Below are 17,264 nucleotides of genomic sequence, written 5' to 3'. Positions count from 1 at the left end.
AAAATTTCTCATTATATGTTATGACAACTATTCTTAGAATGATAAAACTTAATTATATTTGAAATAATTTTAATGACTTTTTTTTATATAAAATTATTAAAAAATATTTTAACTTTCTGTATTTTTCACTTCAACTTTCTTTAAGCGTAAGGCTTTGTGTCTCTCCCAATCTTTGGCATTGGAGATATAGTAGTCTTTTTGTAAAATAAAATTTACTGCAAATCAAAACAGCCGGATGAAACTAGCAGTCGTACTCAGCACCAATCTTTAGGCGTCAACCACTAATTAATGAAATTAATAAATAAAAACTTACTAAATTTACTATTTAGTGGATATTGATTCCCAAATAACAATACTCGATGGTTTTTTAAATCATTAAGTATTACAAAATTTGAAGGAGAGGCATATTGGTAGATGACGCCTAAACATTGATGCTGAGTACGACTGCTAGCTTCAGCCGACTAATCAAAACACATAGAAACACATCAAAATCATTTTTTTTCAGGGCACATTTAAAATTAAATTATACAGAAAACAACAACAACATAGCACATTATTATTCACGTAAAACAGAAACCACAACAAATACTATAATTCACAAACAAAATGCATCACACACTGACTGATCTAACGACGCCAAACGACGCGACGCCATTAGGCGCCATGTTACTTAACAGCTGGGCATTCATCGACGCATGCGCATATAACATCCTAGACCAAATCTAGACGGTCTTAATAACACCGTACTAGACGGACATATTTGACTTAGATTTTTTCTAATAAGCCAATCTGTTAAGTCACTGATTCGGGACTTGATGGACCGTCTAGAATTAGACGGACTTGATGATTGCTAATCGGGAAATCATTGGACTCTAGACTGCCACAATATTTTTCCACACGGGTTGGAACCCTATCTCTATAGATAATTCACTGTTTTTCAGATATTCCATTTGTAACAACTGCACAGCGTAACAACCGCACCTAGTCTCCCCTACATGATTATTCTTAAAAATTTTATAAATATTCATCAAAAGAATTAAATTATTTAAAAGATATAATTATAGAAAGTGAATTTATCATTCGGCAGTTAAATATTAAAGGAGAAGAAGCTATCAATAATCCGAATCAAATTTTTTACAAACAAATTAAATATCTTAAATAAATCTCTATAAGCTCATGGATTTCATATGTATCGACAGCACAGCTGTCCGAATACAGAAACCTGCTTAATCTGAAAAATTGTCAGATTATTGATAGCTTCTTCTCCTTTAATATTTAAAAGATAGTTAATAAAATTTCTTATGAGAATTAAATTTTAACCCTTCTAAACAAATTACGTAAGCGGACAAGAGGGGTCCATTATACCCCGCTTTAAAAACGCTTAACCAAACGTAGATCTTTGTATATTTTGTTTTCTTTTTATTATATTATGAATTTTAATGCATTAAAATATAAAAATGATGATTAAGACACAGTTCTGAGTGCAACTCTCTAAATCTGAATATGTGAAAATTCACATATTTGTACGTTATAAGTCGTCTTCTCGATCAATAAGTGCATATACACTTATAAGTGAAATTTCACTCAGAATAAGTGAAAAATTCACTTATTTATAAGTGTATATGCACTTATAAATAAGTGAATTTTTCACTTATTCTGAGTGAAATTTCACTTATTATAAGTGTATATGCACTTATTGATCGAGAAGACGACTTATAACGTACAAATATGTGAATTTTCACATATTCAGATTTAGAGAGAGAGAAGGCAGGATTATTTGGTGCACGGAGGAAATTTATTCCTGAAATTTTACTGAATTTAGTTCGGTAAAACTGGGATGAACTGTACTGTAAAAGAAATTGCATTGAAAAATAATGTAAAAAGCATAAACCTTACGATACATGTATTAGCGCTTCACTTACAGCTCGGTAAAACGTAAGCTAGGTGCTCGTTACAGTCATATTTATTGAATAGTTCGGCATAAAGCAAGTCTAAGTCAAGTCTTAGTCAACTCTTAGTCAAGTCTAAGTCAAGTCTTAGTCAGGGTGTAAGTCTAAGTCTGAGTCTAGATTTTGAGTTTAGATTTTGACTAAGAGTTTGACTTAGACTCAGATTAAGACTTTGACTAAGAATTTGACTAAGACTTAGTTAGACTTTAGTTAATTAATTTACAAAATTACAGTAATATATAATTTAAGTAGGGGAGACTAGGTGCGGTTGTTACGCTGTGCAGTTGTTACAAATGGAATATCTCAGAAACAGTTAGTTATAGAGATGGGGTCGCGAAAAATTATAGTGTTTGACTATATCAACCGCACGGACGATAAAGAAGTTTTTACCCTTTTTCTTGTAATTACAAGGAGGAAAGGGAAAAAATTCCCTTTCCACATGTTGAAGGTCCAATCGCTGACATGGGACTTCTTCATCATTAGAAACTTTGACACTCTAATTTTCCATTTTTGTAAAGAAAGTGTAAAAATGTTAATTTTTTTGGGAGAATCGGCTGTCGTAAAATTGCGATTTCAGTGCTTGGTTTGTTTACCTTTTGATTTGTTTACATTTCACAAGTTGGACATGCCCTTAAATAATTCATAATAAAATTATAATCATTACACAATCATTACAAAATTCTACTTTTAAAACATTTTACAATTAAAAATGTTTAATGGATAATTTAATAAACATCGATAATTGATATTTTTTTATTATTCAGTAACAAAATTATTAACATTTATTATTAGGTATATTAATAATAATAATATATTATTTAAATAAATATAATTTGGAATAATAATGAATTATAATGTTAAATATCATAATTATTATTAATTATAATAATATTTATTAATTAAATAATAATTATTAATAATTAATAAAATAATTAATTAATAAATAAATAAATAATAAATTAATTAAATCAATATTAAAAATTGGACAAGTGCGAGTTGTACTCGCACTGCAATGGCGGGTTCCGTACACAAATATTAAAACAATACTTGCAACATTTATCGGTAATTGGTAGAATTAAAATAAACAATTAAAAAAATATATTAAAATCATTTGATAAAAAAGAATAACTAAAAAAATTAAAGTATTGTATATATCTAATATTGTAAACAATAATAAGCAGAGGAACTATATAATTTTAAAAATTTTGTTCCTCTGCTTATTATTGTTTACAATATTAGATATACAATACTTTAATTTTTTTTAGTTATTTTTTCTTATCAAATGATTTTAATATTTTTTTTTTTTAATTATTTATTTTAATTCTACCAATTACAGATAAATGTTGCAAGTATTGTTTTAATATTTGTGTACGGAACCCGCCATTGCAGTGCGAGTACAACTCGCACTTGTCCAATTTTTTTTTATTTTTAGTTAAGAAATTAAAGTCAGAAAACAATCTCTCATTTATTCTCTTAAAATTCCACTCTTCCTTAAAATATTTAATGCCACGTGTTTAAACTAAAAAAAATTAAAAAAAATTTTTTTTTTTGAAAAAAAAATTTAAAAAAAATTTTTTTTTTAAAAAGTTTCTTAAATAAATGTTTTGTCATCAGACTGTAATAATACACCAGGATACCAATTTCCAGCTCATTAGGTCAAATAATGTAAAAGTTAGGGAAAATAAATTTTTTTAAAAAATTTTTTAGTTTTCCCTTGACAACGCTATGGCCATCATTACATATCAAGTTCTCTATATTTTTCCTGTAATATTCGCACTGAAAAAAATACATGAGACATTTTCAACTACATTCCCTTAGTAGAGTAAAAAGTAATAAAACGAACTACTTTTTTAGTTAGTCTGGCTACTTTGATACTTATTTTAACTGTTTTATGTTGTTAAAAATTATTAATTAAATTAATGTAATTTTATAGTTAACTTTGTAACTGCAGGTATGTTACAGAAATGACTACAGAAAGTAGTAGATTCTACTACTTAAAGTAGTTCGATAGACTAATTTTGTAGTAGTTTTTACTTCTTCTAGGAGTTGAATTATTTTCCATGTAATTTATGTTATAGGTTTTTATAGAAGATTATCAACTGTGAAAAGTTGTAAATGCAACTACTTTAAGTAGTAAAATTAACTACAGTTATCAGTTGAACTGTGTCAGGAATGCCTTTAAGTATTAAGCAACTCATCGTAGCGGGCGAGCGTGGTTAGGTGGTTAGGTTATCGGTTTACGAATGTTAGGGTCGAGCGTTCAACTCCCGACGTTTAGAGATTTTTCTCCGTTAGGTATATAGACATTAAATAAATAAGGTATAGGTAAACAAAAGTGGGTAGGGGGAAATATAAAAAAATACAACTCGATAATATTTATAATAAATTATAAATAATTTTATTTTACCATTTTCAGTAGTTGTCTTTATTACTGAGTTATCTTAGTAACTTTAACTACATATCAGCAGTTAATTCTACTGCAAAACTGTCATTGATTCCTATTTAACTAAGAAAAGTAGTTAATGCAACTGTATTATCACTTCATTCAACTACATATCTGATAATTAATGTAAGTTCAAAATTATCTTTGGGGACTTATTGAACTAAAGAAAGTAGTTAAAAAGTAGTCAAATCTACTAAGAATTTTTTTCAGTGCGAGTAAAAATACACCAGCATGCAAAATTTCAGCTCTCCATGTCGAATAGTTTAGAAGTTAAGGGGGGGGGGATGGTCACTTTTTATGCATTTTTGGCCAAAAATCTTGTTATTTGCTTGACAACGCTATGCCCATCACGTCCAATCACATTCGATATATTTTTCCTGTAATCTACGAGTGAAAATACATATTTGGGCCAAATTTGAGCTCTTTAGGTCAAATAGTTTAGCCGCTAGGGGGGAGGGCACGATTTGGCTACGGACAACAGAGTCTCACCAATAGGGTTCCGCCGATACACCGTAGGTGTACGGAACCCTAAAAATTAACATAATTAAATTAATAAAATTATTAAATATGATGCAGTGTCAGGAATACTTATTGCACATTTTAATTATTATTTATTAATTATCTATAATAATTTTGAAAACTTTTATAAAAAAAAATTCCCCATTTAACTTTCTTTAAATACACGGAAAGAAAAGGTCTGGAAGAGATATCCATAAAAATATTGTTGAGCAGAATATTGTTGTGTCATCCAATTCAATGGAAGAGACAACTTTCAGAATGGAAGCACATTCCATATTCAATGGATGAGGGAGCCATATTATATTGTTGAATCAAATATGGATGTGACATCCATAGGCATGGTTGGGCTTACAATTCATGCTATGGATTTTCACATATGGCTGCCTCATCCATATAAACTTTGGTTGGGAGATCCATAGTTAGTTCAAAATTTCGATACATGTTGCGCACAATTCATTATCATGGCATCCATTTAAAAATGGTCGTTTCAATTTGTCCGTCGCGTCGGTTTCCTGTCACGTCTATATAATCGCGTTGTGAGTTTATTGTGTATAAATAGTGTTATAATTGTTTATTATTTATTATCGTTATTGTTTATTAGTGTTTATGTAAATTAATTTTCATGAAATATGTGTAGAGTATATAAGGAATATTATATGCTCAAATATTGTAGTTGCGTGTATAGTGTAGTGGATAGCGTTAGTGTTTAGTATGCGTTAGGTCTAGGGTTCGTATCTCCCCCCATCGGTTAATAATTTATTTTGTTAATATGCGGTTATTCAATAAGTGGTGTGTATTAATTAACAAAAATGTGTATAAAATACACTACCGTCGGGAATTATCGGTACGGCTTCACGCGCAGGGCCCAAAAACATACCAATCTTCAAATCACGATTTCTTTATAAATACAAATGTCAGAAAATTAACAAATATACCATTCGAAAGATTATTAAATTCTACAATTAATGATATGCAACTGAAAATTTTAATAATTTATACAAAGCTTGCAGCAATCTACAAATTTGACCAAAAAAATTTTAAAATAAAATTTTTTTAGAAATTATTTTAACCCCTGCACATTTTTTAAAAATTGTAGGAAAATTTTGAAACTTATATAGGTGTAATCATTTAAGTCTCATCTTTAATTTAAGACCAAAAGAGTTAAAAAATCTTATTCGGTTCGTGAGATATCATTATATACGTCCGAGCATGTTTTTTGACAAATGCATTGAATTAGTCGATTTTGAACGTTTTTTGGCTGAAAATGCTCGGCCGTTTATAATGATATCTCTCGAACCGAATAAGATTTTTTAACTCTTTTGGTCTTAAATTAAAGATGAGATTTCAATGATTACACTTATATAAGTTTCAAATTTTTCCTACAATTTTTAAAAAATGTGCAGGGGTTGAAATAATTTCCAAAAAAATTTTATTTTAAAAATTTTTTTGTAAAATTTGTAGATTGCTGCAAGCTTTGTATAAATTATTAAAATTTTCAGTTACATATCATTAATCGTAGAATTTAATAATCTTTCGAATGGTATATTTGTTAATTTTCTGACATTTGTATTTACAAAGAAATCGTGATTTGAAGATTGGTATGTTTTTGGGCCCTGCGCGTGCAGCCGTACCGATAATTCCCGACGGTAGTGTATCTCAAGTGACATAGAATTTAATTAATTAAGTGATACAAATTTTTTTGTTTCCCATTTCCATTACAATGGATCACCCAACCATAGATCTTTTGCTGCTCCAACAATATACAGCCAGCCATAGAATATGGAAGCAGCAACCTTAACACTATGGATATCCCGTATTTTTCAATATAATATGGTTGTGATATCCATGTATCTGGATGTGTCAACTATTCCTTTTTCTCCGTGTATGAATGTTACAATTAATAATATATTTATACTAAATAAATATAAATATTTATTTATCAATTGATAACTTAATGTTAATTATTATTATAATTTGAAACAATTATTATAATTATAATTATTATAAAAAATATTATAATATTATTTAATTAAGTGAACACGATAATAAATAAAGATAAACTGAATATTGTGTAAAGATTGATTCAAGCTTGAATCAAGATTAGATGTTCGAGCTTCGCTCATAAAGATTGACCGAGTCTTGAAGCGAGCATGGGACGAGCATTGGGTCCAATGTTGAACCAATATTAAACTAATATTGAGTGACAGTGATGTAAAGACTGCTTCTACTGTGGGATACCCATACTGAGCGTTCAAGACTCAATCAAGCTTCAATCTATCGTCAGCATTGGTTTTTCGCGCCTGGGAAGGATCTAACCAGTGATTTCTAATCTGAATTAGGTATATATCTAGATTTTATGCGGAATCTAGATAGATATTTCTAGTCCGAATTTCCTCACAAGAATCTAAACAGGTTCTAGTCAGATTTTTCCAGACTAGATTTTCTAGCGTGATTCTAGTCAAAATCCATTATTTGATATATATGAAACTCACGAAGAAACCTTTTCTCGCAAGGCGTTGGAGAAAACGTAGTGCACAACACGTGGTGAAAGAATGATTTTTCGAGAGTGATTGCTGCTCTCGCTACGCTCGAGCCCCTGCAAACTTCACTCTCGAAAAATCACACTTTCGCCACTAGTTGTGCAATGTACTATTAATTCAAACATATTTTCTGTTTTGATTTAAACAAAAATTATGTTTAAAAATTTTATGTTTGATTAAAACTTAAAAGTTAATTATAAATAATTTAAAATCAACCATAACTTATATCTGTGTATTGATAGAAATTTTCGTTTCGTTTTTTATAAGTCATTTAAATGACTTATAAACATATTTTTAAATAAACACATTTTTAAATAAAATTTAAATTTTAACTCCCCCGAGGGGGCCTATAAAAGTCGCACCCATTGGGGAGTTAATGCCAGGGGAGTTAAATAAAGAGAATTAAAATTTCACACCCAAATGCTAACTCCCCAAGGAAAAAATAACTCGCGCGGGTGTTGAATGAAGGGAGTTAGAAATTAACTCTCTTTTGGAGTTGATTTTTAACTCGAAAAACTTCACTCCCAACTCCCGAGTCCGTTAACTCCCTAAATTTTTTACAGTGTACTGTAGGATCTTTCAATAGTGCAGTTATAAACAGTGCAGTCATTAATGAGTTGAGTAGACAAGGGGTTTCGGGGGGTAAAGGGAAAGGGAATGTGTGACGTTAAATACAGTGCCGTCGCTCATTTGATTATTTAGTAGTGGGGGACCCTTAATTTTCTTGACACGGACCTGAATGTTTTAGTTTTTGCTTGCTTCGAACAGTGCACAATATTCCCGACGACTGCACTATTGAAAGATCCTACTGTAAATATATTATTTCTTTAAATGAACCAAAAAATATGTTTGAATTAAACTTAAATATGTTTGACTGTATAGCAAAGATATTTTAAGTTTTATTTAAACAAAATATGTTTGAACCAAATAAATCGTTTGGTCAGTGAAGTTTTATGTGAATCTGATAAATTTTATAAAATTGCGTCCGCCTTATTGGAACCGCCACATTATTGTATTTAAAAAATCTGATGCAATATTCATAATCAGCGACCCTGAAAACCCCTGAGTAACGAGTTTTAAGTCAATTCGATGAATTTTTAAAAATGTCTTCCGCCATTTTGTATTTTTAAAAACTGACATCGAATTCATAATCAGCGACTCCGAAAACCTTCGTAAGAACGAGTTTCAAATGAAACCGATGAATTTTTGAAGATGTCCGTCATATTGGATCCGACATTTAAAATTTTTAAAAACTGACATCGGATTTGTAATCAGCGACCCCAAAAACCCCCGAGTAACAATTTTAGGAGAAATCTGTCTGTTTTTCTAACCAAAAATCTGCTTGCGTTTGTACACGACATCGACAGTTTGAGCCCCGCTGTATATGACATCGACTGCCAAAGGGTTAATTATTGTACTTTATTAAATATCAAAAAGGTTTGAATTTTAAATTTTTTGAAATCTTAATTCCTATGGAAAAATAATGATTAAAAATTTATTTAAAAAATGAAGTTATATTGATGTTTTTGAATAATATATTCGTAAATAAATGTAATAAAATTTTTTTTTGAGTATCTATAATTACTTTTAGAGTGAATAAGAATATTCTTTAGGGTCAGGGAAGAAACAAATATTAAAAAAGAAACTTGGTGCAAATGATGAACTGCATCATTATTGAAAATGACAGGATTTGCTTAAAAATTTAAATTTTATATTCCGACTGTCTGGATATTATTATTGAATATAATTTTCTTCGTTTATCGTGTGTCAAAGTGAATAGTTGATTAAAAACGCAGTGAAACTTACTTTCAATTTTTGCGTGTGTCCACACTGACAGCAACAGTATGACATGTACTCTGGTAATGATGACATGCACCTCACTTGTTCTTGATATTGCTGATGATGATTTTGATTATATTCGTCGTCGAGTTTACGATAATGTACATTGAAAATGGGTCGAGTTGTATTCTGTAGACTCTTTCCGAGGCGTCCCATAATCGCCGAAATTGCTGCCAGGGTCTTTCGCCTGCATGTGAATCTCCTCATACCCAAGTTCAAAAAAATTTTCAGGATCAGATATCCTATTTTATTCCTATAATCGGAAATTTCAAATAAACAAAAAATTCCTTTAATCTGCGAGTTGGATAATCGCTAAGTGAATGTTTTTTCTTATTCACATGTTCAATCGATTGACATATATAACTTTATAATAAAATTTTTTCCCAGGAATTAATTTTTTTTATATTCCTTAATTCAGGGCATTTTAAAAATAAATAAATCAATTAATATTCCTTACTTCGAACCCTGTTTATATTTTATTTCTAATTTAGTATTTTTAGTTGTAAATACATATAAAGTAATACATACATATAGTTTTGAAAATAAATATTAGAATTCTTTGAATATTTATAAAAATTTGTTCCTTAAAAATCATTGAAAATTGTTTTATTTCTAAAATTATTTTAATGAAAATCTTTAAATTGTTTACTTCAGTTCTTAAAAAATGTTGCATTCCTACTGTGAAAAAGAGACAAGAAACTTTTTTCTCATAGATTTTTCAGCGCAGTTTATTTCAATAAACTGCCTTTCAAATATTCATGACCTTTCTTTTTCTATATTTGAGATTGAATTAGAAATTGCAGTTACGTCAAAAAACTTGTTTGAAATCAGTTGAAAAATAGTTTTTAGAGCAAGAAGGTAGCTTTAAGATGATTATAAATATAAAATAATTTCCGCAATATTTTCATTTCTCCTTCTTTTTTGGTAATTAAGAAACGTAATAAAATTTGTATCTTTTGATTAGTTGGAAACTTTATTTCTCCATAAATTAATAAAATTTTATTATGTTGAATTAATATTACAGTCTCTCTCTCTCTCTCTCTTTCTCCCTGTCTCTGTTCGTATTTTTCAATCTGAGCAGATTTTTAAGTGAGTTTATAAAAGTTTGTTAACGGAATTTAGCACAACCGTTACTAAATTGTATTACTTTGTTTGATAAATGTTCGAATTTTGTTAACCTAATGTTACATGTCAATGGGTTGAACAAGAAAAATGTCAAAAGAAAATAGGAAAAAAATGTTCGTAGGAAATTTAAAAACTCGTAAAGTACACAAAAAATTCGATTGATTAGAAATAAATACTTGTCTAGTTAAATTTTTAGTATCAAAATTCAATTAAGTTTAATTGTCTTATGCTACGAAAGTTTTGTCAAGGGGAAATTCATATTAATTAGATTTTCCGTTAAGCCGGTTATATTAAGCGTAATTCTATTAAGCTACGAAATATTTGTTCGGTCAAATTTATATTAAGTCGAATATTTATTTATCTGAATTTTTAGTAAGTAGAATTTTTATTTAGCTGAATTTTTATGAAGTTGAATTTTTATTAAAGCGAAACTCTGTTTAGGCGATTTTTCACTTCAAGCAGATTTTCTTTATTTAACGAACTTTTCCTTTTATATCATTTTTATTACATTTAAATGTGAATTTCCAACTTTAAAGAATATTTTTTAATAAAACACAGTAAAAAGTAAATCTTAATTTAAGAGCAGTCTTAAATTCAGCACTGTCTGCTTTAATATTAAATCATACACGGAGAAAAACACTTTAGCAACAGCAGCGCATTAGCAGAAATTTATTAGCTGTTGATGCTAATAATTTAGCTGAGTGAGCAAATTATTTGCTATAGCACCTAATTTTTAATTTGCTATACAGATTAATAATCATTAGCTGTAAAAGTTATCCAAATTAGCCATTACAGCAAACAAGTTAGCAACTACAGCTAATAAGTTAGCAATCCGTGCTTGTGAACCCCATAGATTTTCACGCATGCACTAGACAGTATTTTTTTTCTTCTTTTGCAGCATTTTTTCCTCTTATATATAGGCACTAAAGTTTTCATTTCTAATTGAGAGGATTTTCCTCTTTTATATTTTCCATTAAATGTCACTTTTTAAACAGTTTAAAGCTGCGTTCAGAAAAACAAAAAGCAACTTAAAAATCTTCTTTCTAGTATAAATTTGTTTCAATTTGAGAGGAATAATTTCAATCAAAGAAAAAAGGTTAAAATTCATCTTTTAGTTAAAAAACTTTTAAATATAAACAAAAATTCCTCTTTTTTTTGTAAATGAATATTCGTATACTAAAAATTAAATGTAAAAATAATTGTTAAGCGGAATTTTCTTCTCACTTTGAGATTTTATTTTTTTCGGTGTGCTATAGCTAACAACGCCTAGATAGTCCAGCTTAGTAGCTGGAGTACCTAATATAATTGCTATTCATATAATAGCAATTAAAATTAGCTGCGATTGCTAAGAATTAGTTGCATTAGCTAACTTTTAACAAACTTTACTTTTTAACTTTTTTTTAACAAAATCTATTGCTTAAATTCAGCATTGACTGTCTTAAAAATGTTGCGTCTTAATTTAAGGCTGCTTTCCTGCCTTAAAATAAGACTTTCTTTTTACTGTGAATTTTCATTTACCGGAAATTCTATTTAATATTCATCCGAGTTTTTATTTAACAGATTCAATTACTATCATAAGCCTGAAGAGTTTTTTTTACAATATTGACACAATTTTTAAGAAAACTTATAGAATATGCATGAGAACTCATAAAAAAAAGTCTAAAGTGCATATTTTTTTGTAATTTTTGCTATAGAGAATATTGTCAGTAGGATTATTTTATTAACTCTCTTTAAAGATGTTATAACTTTAATAAAGCTCTTACGACCTTAATTCGAACTCAGAAAATTCTTAATTTTGTAAACTTTTTGAAGTTTAAGTACTTTTACGGATTTTTTGTTTAGAAGTGCGTATTTTTAGAAGAATTATAGTAATAGAAATATTTGTAATGATGATCTTTGTAATGAAGTCATAAATTTTATAGAACTCATGCAATTTTACTGAAAACTCATAACATTTTCAGTCTTGTGAACTGTTTAAAATTAATTTAAATTTAAAATTAATTTTTCGTAAATTTTAACCTGATCATTTTTTCCTAAATTTTGCTTCAAAAGGAACTGTCATTATGATTTTTTTAAAAAACCTTTATAATGATGTCATAATTTTTAAGCAACTCATGCAACTTTACTCAAAACTCATACAACTCTAAATTTTGAAAACTTAAAATTTTAATGCTTTAATAATGTTAAAAAAACTCATGGGACTTCTATTCAAAATCATAGAATCATAACTCAAAATTTTAATCAAAACTCATAGAATCATAAACTCAGAACTTTAATCAGGACTCAAAATTAAAAATTTTAAGGTGCACAATTGTTTTTATATAATATTTGGTTGAAAGTGAACTGGTAAGATGATTATTTTAATAACTTATTATAATTATGCAGTATTAGAATTATTTTAATAACTTATTAGAATGATGTAATAAGGCTTTAATAACTCATAGAACTTAAATAAGAACTCAATAATTTAAAGTTTTGTTTAAACTTTTCAGATTTTTATTTTAGAAGAAACTATTTTCAGAAAAATATTTATAACATTCTTTGTATAACCTTTGATAGTTATGCCAAAACTCTTAACACAACTTACAAAACTTTAATCAGCACTCATAAAACTCGAAATTTTTTAATAATATTAAACTGTCTTTAGGATTTCACTAAGAAAACAATAAATTTGAATCAAAAATAATTATCTTTGTTGTACAGTCACAAAAAAATTATTTTTGTATTAAACATAATAATTTTGATTCAATTCGTAATAAGTTCGAGAATAAGTTTTATTTAATTCTTAATAAGTTTGATTCAATAAAAATAATACGCTAATACCAGTCGGGTGGCAGTGAGCGCCTCTGGGCCTGTCACAGCTACCCGACTGGTATTAGCGCGTGCGTCCGAGCGAAGAGCCGGTTCTAGAATCCAGCTCCTCAATTGGCTACTTATTTTTGGATTAAAAAAAAATTGTCTCAGTGTACTTTAAAAAATCTTTGTAATGAAGTTATGATTCTTATAGAACTCATGTAACTTTACTCAAAACTCATAGAATTCTAAATTTTGTAATCTTTCTATAGTTCAACAACTTTTACAGATTTTAAGCTCACAATTAGAGGGAATTGATTTTGGAAAGATATTAATACAATTTTTTATAGAACTCATGGAACTTGATTTTTTTGGTAATATTTACTCATAATTTTTGGTTTAGAGCAAACTTGCATTTAGGATTATTTTAATAACTTACTATAATGATGCTTAAATAACTCACAACTTAAATGAGAACTTATATAATTTTATGTTTTGTTTAAACTTCTCCGATTTTCATTTTAGAGGAAACTATTTTCAGAAAAATATTAATAGCATTCTTATTGTTAGTATTTGTGCACAACTTTTAATGACTATAATTTAGACCAAAAATTTTTTCTATCGGCCTTTAGAAGACACCTTTAGAAGGTTGTCTACAACTATATCAATTTTTTTTTTTTTACTTTTCTTTTTTTTAATTCTGAATTTTAATAAATCGTTGAGTCAAGATCCGGTTGACGGTAATAATATTTGCACTTAAAAATACAAATTAAAAGAAGTAAAAAAAAGTATCGTGTTTGGAAACTTTAGGAATATTAGATTTAGAGAGCCACATGGATATGTGAAAGCTTTTTAATTTTTTGGAAATGAGATAATTTTAAATTTCTATTCTAATCGTATTATGGTACAGTGATCTGTACTCTAAAATGTGTACTTTACGACGCACTTTAAGTGGCACTTTAAAGAGTGATATTTCATAAGGTGTTTAACCCAGTAACTATATACTCTCTAAATCTGAATCAGTGAAATTCCACTGAAAATCAGTGTTTGACTGAGAATCAGTGACTCTATTCTCGCGATTTGAATCAATGAAATTTCACTGAAAGTCAGTTAAAAATGATTGAAATTTCAGTCATTTTTCATTGATTTGCCAATTAAAAAACTACTGAAAATTTCTGTTACACATATTGAAAATTTCAGTTATTTTTTAATTGGTCAATCAGTGAAAAATGACTGAAGTTTCAATCATTTTTAACTGACTTTCAGTGAAATTTCATTGATTCAAATCGCGAGAATAGAGTCACTGATTCTCAGTCAAACACTGATTCAGTTTTAGAGAGTATTCGAGCAGTAGAACTATTTTAAAAATAATTACACATAAAAACTCGATTATTAAAGGAATTGAGATCGGCAATTTTTTTTTGAGAAACGTATGGAATGAAGAAGAAAAGTACATTTTTGGTACCTTTTCTTTAACACTTTTAAAGCGGTTCCTTGAAGGATGTTGGGTACCTTTGGCAAAAGGTATATATACACCTTGGTGAAGTCCCTCTTTAAGAAATGCCTCTTCCCCAATGAGGGAAGAAATTCCTCACAAGAGGGCACACACAGCACACACTGTCACGAGTCACATGGACATTTCACTTTTCACTTCTTTTCCCCAAGGTTTCTTCGAAAACCCTTTCTGCAGCTTAGTATCATCATCATTATCATCATGGTCGTCGTCATCGTTACACTTTCTCACTTTACTTTACTTTACTTTACTTTTTTTTCGTAATTTTTTTTTCTCACAAAAATTCCTTTCGCTTACTCATCATTCTTGCAATGGTCTCGTTCCATCGAATTCCAGAGGCTGACTCTCAAGACTGCTTGCATCGACGCGACACATTATATATCCTTTATTCCCGTGGAGGAAGGCTGCTTACGGTACCTCGTCTCGTCTCTCGCTATTAACACTGCTCTCTTGCTTGTGGTGCTCATTGGCGCCCAACACTTGATTTCTTCAAGAAATTTCTATAAAAGGGTTCTTGAGCAAGGCAAAAAAAAAAACAGGAAAAAAAATAAAAACCGGTTCTAGATATTTTCCATAAGCGAAAAGTTTTCTTTTGCAAATAATAAAATTGGCTAGCAAAAAATTAGTTGCTTCAATTTGCGAGCAGGTGCATCAAATATCATCTGCTGTACCAAAATAAGAACTTGAACACTAAAGAACACTGAGAATTGAGGTCTTCAAGATCTTCCATCGATGGAAGCGAGAACATTTTTTTCACTCTAAACGATCTGAAATTGAGATTAATTTTGAGTTTCTTGTTCAATTTGGAGAGAAATGTTTTCCTATTTGGAGAATAGATGTTAACAAATATTAAAATAGTCTACTAATCGATCTTAAGGTCATGTTATTCAGTGGTCACGTGCCCCATATACTTTACTATGGAAAAACTTCACACTGAATAACATGACCTTAAAGCGAATGTTACTTGTAGACGTTTTAACTTAGCAAAGTAGCACTTTTTGGCCTATTCCTTTTTTCTGGCACGAAAGTTTAATTTCATTTTTCCCGGATTTTGAGACAGAATTTTAACCTCTTCCCAGATAGTTATTAAAAAAATAAATTCAACGGGAGTTCAATTATAAAAAAGATAATTTATAGAAGCAAAAATTAATTTTTAAACTATTTCTTTACCTATTTTAAATATAAAATTATGGTTAAAATTCTAAAAATTCAAATGGACGAAATAAGTTCCTTTTCAAATTTTAAATTTATTCTAATTGTATTCAATCATTAAAAATAATTTATATATTTATAAGGTTTGAATATGAAAAAAAACAAAGAAGATTTCAATCACTTATTTATAAAATTCAAAAATCTTGAAAAAATAGAACTGAAATATTTTTAAACCCCATTTTTTTAGAATTTTAAGTAAAACTTTTTGTAACTTCAATTTTTAAAAAAGATTTTAAATTTAAATCTTTTTAAAATTTATAAATGCAATTTGCTTTGTAAAATTTAATTAATTACTATTTATTCAATTAAAATTCTTTGAGAATTTGATTTTTTAGAGAACTAAAGTAACAAATTAATGCAATAGAGAACAGGAAGTATTGCCTTTTATAATAAAAAATTTATGTTATTTGTGAAAAATAGGTATTTTGTCTGGATTTACCCCAACTGAGACCCTATTTCGATAAAATTAATTAAAATTATTTTGAAATCAATTGAATTATTATAAAGAATTTTATCAAAACATTTTAAATTAATTGAATTTTTTTTAAAGAATTTTATTCAAATTTATGAAATTAATTGAATTGTTTTAGATAATTTCATCAAAATATCTGAAATTAGGAATAGAATTTTTTTGATGAATTTTATTCAAAATGAAAATAATTGATTTCCTGCGAAGAAATTTATTTTTTATAGAAATAGTTAAAATTGTTGCGATGAATTTTATTAAAACTTTTAAAAATAACTGAATTGTTTTGACAAATTTCATTAAAATTTTTGAAAATAATTAAATTCTTTCAAACTATGTTTTTGGAAACTTTTGAAAATAATTTAATTCTTTCGATAAATTTAATTAAGATTGTATTAAAAATAATTGAATTATTATGAAGAATGTTAACAAAACAATGAATAGAAATTAATAAAATTTTTTTGAAGAATTTTATTTAAATTTATGATAATAAATGAATTGTTTCGAAGAAATTCTTGAAAACTTTTGAAAGTAATTAAATTGCTTCGAAGAATTTTATTAACATTTTTGAAAATAATAAATAATATCCTATTATATTGAATTATTTAATAAGTAAATTTTTTTAAAATTGTGAATCTGGTATTTTTCAAAAATTGAAGTTGAAATTTTGCATATAAAAATTTTTGTAATTTGCATAATCAGGACATATACTTGTAATTCGAATACCGCGTTTCGCGCTAAACATTTGTAAAAAATCTATTCGTATGTTTTTTGGGTCCCTGAAACCGAAATAGACCACCAAAAATAAATTTGTCCCCTCCTCCATCCACTAGCACTCCCTAAGTATCCCTAAAGGGGATTAAAA

At 28.2% G+C, this 17,264-nt stretch overlaps 1 protein-coding gene across 3 annotated transcripts in view; it reads right to left on the bottom strand.

Annotated features, from left to right (window-relative positions):
• The window catches only part of LOC122504061 (tensin-3-like), a 566,797-nt gene that overhangs the window by 136,745 nt on the left and 412,788 nt on the right, over nt 1-17,264 (bottom strand). Inside the window, exons 2-3 of one of the 3 annotated variants that reach the window (XM_043614944.1) lie at nt 14,674-15,488; nt 9,258-9,543 (exon numbers count right to left, since the gene is read on the bottom strand). The exons of 1 other annotated variant lie outside the window; for it this stretch is intronic. In XM_043614944.1, the coding sequence (XP_043470879.1) occupies nt 9,258-9,497 (240 nt within the window). In that variant the 5' untranslated portion in view covers nt 9,498-9,543; nt 14,674-15,488. The remainder of the gene's footprint in view (nt 1-9,257; nt 9,544-14,673; nt 15,489-17,264) is intronic. One more of the 3 variants, XM_043614943.1, reaches the window with a different exon arrangement.

Source organism: Leptopilina heterotoma, unplaced genomic scaffold (assembly GCF_015476425.1).
Source record: "Leptopilina heterotoma isolate Lh14 unplaced genomic scaffold, ASM1547642v1 Lhet_278, whole genome shotgun sequence".
NCBI classification, from domain to species: Eukaryota; Metazoa; Arthropoda; class Insecta; order Hymenoptera; family Figitidae; genus Leptopilina; species Leptopilina heterotoma.
This window is presented reverse-complemented; position numbering and strand designations above follow the sequence as displayed.